We start from the raw sequence: 8,894 nt of genomic DNA on the forward strand, positions 1-8,894 counted from the left end.
CCTCGAGGAGGGGGAAGATGGGGGCCGCGAGGTTTCCGTGGGGCAGCTCGGACCTCCTCACGCGGGTGCCGCTGGCTGGGGCGGCTGCGGGCCGGGGCCCGCCCGTGTCCGTGGGCGACGCCGTGGCGTGCGCGGCTCCGCGCGGCGCCATCCGCGGCCTCGCAGCTCCCCCTGCCGGCACCTGGCCGGCCGGGCCAGGCCCCCCCGCGGCACGGGCACCCCCAGCGGGGGCCGAGAGCATGAGCCCCCCGCGGCGACAGGCTCTACGGGCCAGCCCACAGCAGCGCGGCCACGCCGGGAGCCTTGGCAGACCCCCATTGCGGTGCACCTCCCTCTGCAGCGCGCAGCCCCCCCGCAATGCACCCGCCCTGCTGTGCACCCCCAATGCAATGCACCTCCACTGCAATGCCTCCCCATCTCACAGCCCCCCTTTGCAACGCCCCCCTCCCCGGAATCGCAGCGCCCCAGCCAGCCCCGGCTCCGGGTGCTCGGCGCTGCACAGCGCGGCGCAGCGTCCCCCGCCCGCAGGGCGGCCCGGGGTGCAGCCCATGGGGGGGGTTCGGGGGGGGGGTGAGCACTAGGGCCGCGCGGACACCCGCCGCCGGTCGGCAGCAGTGCGCAGGCGCGAGAATCGCCCCGCCCACCCTGAGGCTACTTCCGTCACGTGACAGAAGGGTGCCTGTGTGGCGGCGCGCGGCGGAAGCGGCGGCGCGTCATCGGCGGGCGCCGGGCGGGAGCGGGACGCGGAGCCGCCGCCATGGCCGGGATCCTCTTCGAGGACATCTTCGACGTGAAGGACATCGACCCTGAGGGCAAAAAGTTCGACCGTGGTAAGTAGGACCCCGCGCCGCCTGGCCGCGGCTGCTCCCCGCCTCATGCTGGAGCCGCTCGGCGCTGCCCTCCCGCGGGGGTCCTAGTTCTCCCTCCGCCCTTCCCGCTGGCGGTGGCCCCAGTGCTTCGCCTCCTCGCTGTCGTTTGGCCCCGACCCCACCCTGTGTTGCCGCACCACGGTGCGCCTTGCTTCCCTAGTCCGGCTGCTGTGCCCTTCCGCGCCCCCCGGTATGCTCCGTTCATCACCCCACCCTGTTCCTTTTTCTGCCTGTGCGCTCCTCAGTCTGCTCCCAGGCTCTGGCATCCATCCCCCAACCCTGTGCTCCCTTTCCCGTCCCTTTGGGTGCCAATCTAGGGTGGTGACAAGAATGGCCTGGCCCCGGGGGTCTTCCCTGTCCTTGTCTCTGAGTGTGCTGCTTTCCCCAGTGTCCCGCCTGCACTGTGAGAGTGAGTCCTTCAAGATGGATCTCATCCTGGATGTGAACATCCAGATCTACCCCGTGGACCTTGGTAAGCCATTGGGCTGCTAGTGCAGAGTGTGCTGGGCCTGAGCCAGTGTCAGCCTGGGTGAGTGAGCATAGAGAGGCACATGCTGGTGTTCCAAGGAAGGAGACTGAATCTGCTGTGAACAAGTAATGAGCTGCCTCAGACTTTCTTGGGCCCCTGTACTGTCCCCGGGTCACAGGATGTATGGGGCGTTCTCAGCGTGCTGAGGCTGAGCTGGATTCTGGTTCTTCTCACTGTATTTGTTTGGGTTCATCTCTGGCCCGTTCCCCGGAGATACTGTTCAGTGAAGCAGCCTCAGCTGGTGGCAACCAAGCTTTAAGCGAGACGTTTTCAAACAAGCTCATGTGGCTAAATGTACTAAACAGGTGGAAAAGAGAGTCCTCAGTGAAGCACAGAATGGCTGGGACTGGTGCTGCAGGGTCTCATGTGCCTGCCCAGGGTCCAGCCAAGCCCTCTGGGATTCTCCCCATGAATCTCTTGATGTGTCCCATGAAAACACCAGCAGTGTGTTCTGGTGGCTCTTGTCCATCTCCGTGGTGGTGACCAATGTCTGAGGGGAATGGGGAAAAAGGATCCAGTGTGATCTTTTCCTTGTTCCCCACAGTCATGCTGGAGGACTGAAGGTAGGGACAGGGTTTGTGCTAAACCTGCCAGGGCGGCTCTGTGCCACCACCCTGAGATCTGCGGTGGCCAGTGCTGCTCGGGCTGCACTCCCCACCTCAGTGCTCTTCTGCCCTCTCTTCCCAGGGGACAAATTCCGCCTGGTCATCGCCAGCACCTTGTACGAAGACGGCACCCTGGATGACGGCGAGTATAACCCCACGGACGACAGGCCGTCCAGGTATGGGGGTCCAGCCAGGACCCATGTGGGGTGGGTGAAGGAAAAGGTGAATTGCTGAGGTGCTCTGAGGTACCTTCTCCCAGAGGATGCTCAGCTGAGGGAACACCTGAGTTTGACTCTTCTCTGAGCTCCTGCTGTCCTATCGCAGGGCAGACCAGTTCGAGTACGTGATGTACGGCAAAGTGTACAGGATCGAGGGGGATGAGACCTCCACAGAGGCAGCTACGCGCCTGTGAGTGCCTGTTGACAGGAATGGGGAGGGGATGGGGTGCTTCAGGGTGGTGTGGGGGAGGCACTGGGATCTCAGCTGGGGTCTGACGTGGGATTCCCCGTTCTCACCACTCCTCTCCTCCCGCCCCAGCTCTGCCTACGTGTCCTATGGGGGGCTGCTTATGCGGCTGCAGGGAGATGCAAACAACCTGCATGGGTTTGAAGTGGACTCTCGAGTTTACCTGCTGATGAAGAAGCTGGCCTTCTAGGAGACCTCCTGCCCCTGTGGGCTGCCCCAGAAATGTTCTGCTGGCGAGCAAACAGAAGCCCTGTGACCCTAAATCCTGCACCAGCATCCATGCTGCCAGGCGCCTACGGAGCTGGGGAGGAGGGAGCAGTCCCTCTCCTTATTCTGGCCTCTTCTGACTCCTGCTGGGATCCACAGCCACATCCTGCATGGAGAGAGGTGCCTGACGGCCGAGTGGAGCCTGTGCTGGGTGCTCTGCAGTCCTGACGGCCAGGTGTCTTCTCCCACCTCTGCCTCCCTGCGCTTTGAAAGTGGACGCCGCCCTGCCCTAGCCGGGGCAGCTGGACTGAGACAGCTGCCTGTCTGGGGCTGGGGAGCATTTCCTAAGGAGCCGTCCTGAGGCAGGCCGGGCTTGTTCTTGATTAAACTGGGATGTTTTTTCTAGGTCTGGCTTTGCTGATGATGGGAGATAAGGCTGGCGGGGAGCGGGTACTTCTGCATGGGGGATCAAAGGGGCCCCATACCGCTTTCCCAAAAGACGGGCAGTCCAAACCTGCCTTGGGCTCTTCTCTGGTGCTCTGCTAGGCATGGTGTGCGCTGGGGCTAGGGCAGAGGCAGGTGGGTGCTGGGAGGTGCAGAGTGGGAGCTCCCATCTCTGGGTGGGGACCTGCTGCCCAAAGGAGCCCCTCTGCCCCGCAGAGCTGGCATTGCTACGGGAGGGAGCTGGGCACTGCGGGGAGAGACCTGGAGCATGTCCCCAAGGGGCTGCCTCTCGCTGAGGCCCCTGGGGGTGTGTGGTCCCCCTGCCAGGGCCATGGTGGCAGGAGGAAGGAGGATACAAACCCTTTAGAAAAATAGCTCTTTAATTGTAAAGCATTCACAGTAGAGGTGCCTGCTTGGGTGGGAGCAGGGCCTGTGCCCAGTGGCACACGGGTGTTGCTGCTGTCGACCTGCATGGGCTGTACGGTCGCTGAAGGCTTGAGGAACAAGAGCCAACCCTTTCCCTGCAGGCACCTTCCTGGGCACCCACAGCACAGCTCAGTGTCTGTCAGGATCGCACTGACTGGGGATCAGGGCTGAACCCTGTGTGCAGCCTCACCGGGCCCCACACCGAGGGTCTCTGCTTTGCTTGCACAAGTCCTTGGCCAGGTCGTGGAAGAAGAAGCGCAGCTTGCCCTGCACCAGCTGCCGGTAGGTGAGGAAGATGCTGGTGACGTGCATCTGCTCCATGGAGCGTGGGGAGCAGCCCGGCTCCCAGGGTCCTGTCTGGGGGGTGAGAGTGGGACAGGGGGGTGACAAAACCATTGTCCCCAGCCCAGTGCAGCTGGCACCTGCGCCAGGGTGGCCTGACTCATGTGGGGGGGGTCTCACCTCCCAGCTGAAGGTCTGCAGGAGCAGGAAGAAGGAGTTGGCGTGTTGGTAAAGCTGGCTCAGCTGCCTGGCCCCGCACTCCTGGGTCACCTGGCCCTGGGCCCCTGCCACGGCACCCACCAGCAGTGCCAGGTCACAGAGGATCTCCCGCCGCTTGGTCTCATTCTAGGGGAGCAGGCAGTGAGCAGGCCCAATTTATTCTTCCGCCCACCCTAGGTCTGGATGGGGTCCTTCATGCCCCCCCCCTTTACCCCCTGTGCTGCCAGGTATGCCCACAGGCATCTCATTCAGCATTTCTGGTGCCTGTACCAACCTGTGGGCACCCCCTCCAGCCCTGTGGGCGCCCCGATGCCAGCACCATCCTCCCAGCCCCTCTCACCGATTTGGATTTCCACTGCTGGAGGCTGAAGTCCACCAAGGGCAGCACTGTGGGGCAGCTGAGCGCAGGCAGTACCTGGCACTGGCCCTAGCGGGGGGAGAGGAGATGCTGAGGTGGGATACCAGGAGCTGTACCTGTCCCTGGCCTTGGGTTTTGGGGGGACTGTATCCTCACCGCTCTTTTCTCCATGTCCTTGGCCTCCCCGATGTACTTCTGGATGAGTCTGTTGTCGCAGACCAGCCGTGCTGGGCTGGCATGGCCCTCTTCCATGTGCAGGAGGAAGGATGTGAGGAGGAGGAGTCCTGGGGGAGACAGGGTTACCTTTGGGGATGTGCCCCCCTCCCTGGGCAGCTCCACCCCAGGGCTGTGCCTGCGGGGGCAAGCCCTTGCCCCAGCCTGGTGGTGCCCTCGATGGCCCTGTGGTTGGGGGCACAGGGGGAAGGTCTAGGGGGGCTGAGGAGAGCCTGGCACTGCTCTGTGGTCGGGCCATACGGGGGCCCGGCGCTCCCTGGGGAGGGCCGAGGTTTCCCTGCTGTGCCAAAAGGCAGGTGGTGCGTGCCAGGCTTTTTGGCCCCGCTGCAGGCGGGGAGCAGAGCCGCGCTCCCTGTGCAGACCAGGGCCAGCCCTCCCGATCTGTGCCAGGAGCAGCTCCAGGCGTCACGTGCGCTTTGGGGAATCCCTGCCTGCAGCCTTCCGTAGCTCCGTCTGCTCCTTGCTGCTGCTCTGGCCGAGGGCTCTCCTGCCGGCGCTGCCTCCCCCGGCACAGCCGGCACGCTGCTGCCCCGGACACCCCTCTCGGCCGGGCGGCTGCTGTGCCCGATGACTGCCCATCCTGGCGACAGGCACCTCCTCTCCACAGGCCCTCTGTGCCTCCACCTGCCTCGCTGCCCGCCGTGACTGCGCCTGTCCCCAGGAGCCCGCGGTGCGGCCTGTTTCCCATGGCCAGGTGCTTGGCTGCCCTCGCATGCTGGTCATGGACAGGTCCAACCAAACCAGAGCCGCCCTTGGGGTTTGCTGCCCAGGTGTGGGGCTCGTCTCTTGGGGTGCTCATGGGGAGGACGCTCTGGCTGTGTGGCCGTGGTGTCCGCTGCCAACGCAGTGCCCCTTCCTGCTCGCCCCCGTCCCCCCTTTTAGCCGCGCACTCACTGTTCAGCTCCATGCTCAGCTGGGGGCTTCGGCCCTGCATCTTCCACCCTGGGGCCAGTGGCTGCTCCCTGGCTCCCGTCCCCCTTCCATGGAGGGCGGTGGTGGCGCGGGCTCCCCCGCGAGCCGCCCAGCTGGGACGGAGGGCCAGGGGCCGGGAGCGCCCCGGGGGCGGCACGGCGCGGCTCTCCGGCTCCGGCCAGCCGAGGCAGCGCGATTTCCTGTTGTGTCGCCGCTGACCTTCGAGCAAAATCGCAGCGGGGGCCCCGGGCCCGGGGGACGGCTTCCTGCCTCCAGCCGCTTCCTCCCTTGGCTCGGGGCGCGGGAAGGGCGTCCCCGGGCGCCCTCCGGGGCTGCTCACCTGCCCCCTGGCCTGAGCGCTCAGCCGCCGGGAACCTCAGCGGTCAGCACCTTGGCTGTGCCTGTCTGGGGGGGAAGGTGGCCCTGGTACCTACAGAAGAGATGGCATTGGTGACCCTGTGCTGGGTCGCCCTGGGACCATCAGCTCTGATGGAGTCCTGCTCCTGGCTGTGGCACCCAGAGGTGGGGTCCAACCCCGGTCACCCTCACCCAGAGGTGGAATCCAAGCATCTCACACAGGTCAACCCCATCCCTGGTGATCCTCACCCAAAGATGGACCCCAACCCCAGTGACCCTCACTCAGAGGTGGGCTCCGACCCCTGCATCTGTCACCCGGAGGTGACTCAGGGAGCTGGAGATCACTGGTGGGGCTGCAATGCACAGGGACCCCTCTGAGCTGGGGAGGGTGACGGAGCACCGGGGGCCGGGCTGGCCTGCAGCCCCCGGGGCTGTTTCACCAGGGGTATTGGTTGGGGGGGCAGGTGAAGCACCCATGGACACCCCTTCCCTGCATGGGAGAAGCACCAGGGGTCTGCCAGGCCCTGGCACGACCATGAGCCAGCCCCCCCGGGGCACTCTGGCCTGCTGGAGGGGGGGCAGGTGTGCACACACCCACACCCGTGTATATGTGCATGTGTGTGTCTGCATGGCACGTGTACACACCCCCCACGTGCGCCCTCAGACCTACGTGCGCACATGCGCGCTTCCCCCGGCACGCGTCGGGCAGCCCCCCGCACGCTTCCCTTTGGGAGGGGACACCCCCCAGCCCACATCCTCTTGCCCCCCGTCTCCCCGCAGCCTGCGCGCTTCCTTCTCACACCCTGGCTCTCGCACGCTCCCACCCCTGTCCCTGCGGCCGGCGCTTCCCGGCAGCGCCTGGCCGGGTGACAACAGGCAGAGTAAACACCTCAGCCCCGCTCTGCCTGCCCCGCGCCCCGCTCGGCCCCCGGCAGCCCACCTTGCGGGTCACGGGGTGCCCAGACAGGGGATCGGGCGGGTGCCGCGGCTCCCGGGACGAGGCTGGCAGTCCGGCTCGCCTGGGGCACAGCTGGCAGCGGCCAGAGCCGCAAGCGCTGGGGTCAAACGCCGCTGGGCTTCCCCTGCACGGCCGAGCCTAGTCTCTGCGGACGTGACAAGCTGCAAACGCGCCCCGCCAGCACCCTCAGCCCCTCTGCCAGCACTGGCCCCGCTCCCGCCGCTGGCCCCGCTCCCCGTCCCTCCCTGGGTGCAAACCCATCATGATGCCGGGCTGGAGAACTGTGGTGCCCTGCGCTCGCTGCTTGCCCTCATAATTAGGCAAATGAACCCATTGCGGGAAACTTGAGGGCGGCTGGTACTTGGGAAGGTGTCTGCTGGACCCCTGTGGGCACCAGAGCACCCCAAGTTGCCTAAAATAGTCCCTTCACTCCAAAATGCTCCTTTTGAGACATGCCAGAAGCCGGTGGGCAGCGGGAGCCCGTGCCTGTGGGCAGCCTGGTATTCCTCTGCTGGAAGGGGCAACGCCAGCATCCGCTGCCCGTGTGGGAGGACGGAGGGGGATGTGGGGGGAGCCCCTGCTGCTGGCCTGCCACGTTTCCCCAGCCTAAATCCTGGGATGCCGCGTGCTCTGGAGGGAGGGGGAGCGGGGCAGCGCGTGGGGCTCAGGGACCCCAGCGGGGCGTGGGGGCTCTGGCAGGGGGCAGGAAGCCGGACGGGGGCTGTGGGCTGCGCAGCTGGCCGGATCCCGGTGCCAAGTTTCCCACCTCTCCTTACAGGGTGCAAAGTGTCGGGAATCCCGCTGCGGGGGGCAGCCGTTCGCACCCACTTCACCAAGGTGCCGGGGGCAGCCGGAGGTGCCAGGCGGCGGGGGGGCCGGGGGAGTGACCACGGGCGGGTGGCACAGCGGCTGTCCCCACAGGCCACCCAGATGTACCCGGTGGTCACCCCGGGATGTCGGCACAAGGCAAGGACAGCATGGGAAGCAAACCTGGGCTTCCAGGGACAGGGAGGGGGGTCCCAGCCCCCTTTGAAGCCCCCATAAAAAGGTCCGGCATAAAGGGAGGAGAAAGTCAAAGGAACAAAGAGAGCGGCTAATCCCGGCATGAGCAAACAGCCCGTTTGCTCAGGGCCCAGCTGGCCCCGGGGCCAGGGAAAGGAGCTCAGCAGGGCTCTGGGGGTGCCAGGCAGCAGGGGAGCCTTTACCCAGGCCGGCCCCTCCCCAAGTGCGGGCAGCCCCCGGGAGCTGGGTGCCCCCTGCCTCCTCCCGGCCTTTTTTTACATTTGCAAATTGCCAATAAACATCCGTGGGCAAATCCCGCTCCCCACCCTGCACCGCTCCCCCGCAGCCTGTCACGGCAAGGCAGCGCGGCGCTGCGGGGCGAAGGGGCACCTTGGCCGGGGTGCCACAGCTTGGGGGTGAGGGCTGGCAGGGTTTCTCCCACCTTTCCCAGTTCCCGCCAGGCCACACACCGCCCGGCACCCCGGCATGAAGCCCCCAGTGCTGCCTGGTGGATGCCCACAGGAAGACCTCCAGCCGCCGCCTTGCGCCAGGGCACCTTGTGCCAGCGGCCCCGCTGGCATCCAGGGCGATCCCACCGAGCCCCCTTTCCCATCCTGCTCCTTGGCCCAGCTCCCCACCCTGATGGGGGGCACGGGGGGTGTCGGGAGGGCACCTCACCCCTCTCCCTCCATCCCATGGGGCAGCGAAGGGGTTAATGCCAGGCGGCTGAGCCGCAGGTGGCGCAAGAATGAAATTCCTTCTCGCTGTCCTGCGAAGTCTGGGCACAAATATTTGCCTGCATGTCCGGTGGGGGGGGAGACCACCATCACTCTGGATCTTGCTAATCCCCGTGCCAAACACGGCCCCCGAGCCCCGTATGCCCCCCGCTTTCCTCCCACCGAGGTTGCCCCACAAGGCCTTTGGGGATGAGACATTTGGGACCAGGGGGACACCAGCACCTTTGGGTGCTCCTATAAGCAGGGAGTGGGCACGGTGCCCTGGGATACAGCTGGGATCTGGCTGGCCT

The 8,894-nt window shown here is 66.0% G+C and overlaps 2 protein-coding genes across 5 annotated transcripts; one reads left to right on the forward strand and one right to left on the reverse strand.

The window, feature by feature from the left end:
• Window positions 1–757: 757 nt before the first annotated feature.
• POLR2H (RNA polymerase II, I and III subunit H) lies at window positions 758–3,042 on the forward strand (the record flags this gene model as incomplete). Of its 4 annotated transcripts, XM_082016109.1 has the most annotated exons (5): window positions 758–830; window positions 1,258–1,341; window positions 2,086–2,179; window positions 2,328–2,411; window positions 2,541–3,042. In XM_082016109.1, the coding sequence occupies 5 exons, from the start codon at window positions 758–760 to the stop codon at window positions 2,656–2,658; spliced, it is 453 nt and encodes a 150-aa protein (XP_081872235.1). In that variant the 3' UTR covers window positions 2,659–3,042. The 4 variants fall into 4 exon arrangements, with proteins under 4 accessions (XP_081872235.1, XP_081872236.1, XP_081872237.1 ...); XM_082016110.1 differs by lacking the exon at window positions 2,328–2,411; XM_082016111.1 differs by lacking the exon at window positions 1,258–1,341.
• A 689-nt stretch (window positions 3,043–3,731) lies between these two features.
• Window positions 3,732–5,545, reverse strand: THPO (thrombopoietin; the record flags this gene model as incomplete). The annotated part of the gene is made up of 5 exons (XM_082016113.1): window positions 3,732–3,902; window positions 4,008–4,172; window positions 4,387–4,473; window positions 4,561–4,688; window positions 5,533–5,545. The coding sequence occupies 5 exons, from the start codon at window positions 5,543–5,545 to the stop codon at window positions 3,732–3,734; spliced, it is 564 nt and encodes a 187-aa protein (XP_081872239.1).
• Window positions 5,546–8,894: the final 3,349 nt, after the last annotated feature.

This window comes from Phaethon aethereus (genome assembly GCF_964289735.1).
Source record: "Phaethon aethereus genome assembly, contig: HAP1_SCAFFOLD_656, whole genome shotgun sequence".
NCBI lineage: Eukaryota > Metazoa > Chordata > Aves > Phaethontiformes > Phaethontidae > Phaethon > Phaethon aethereus.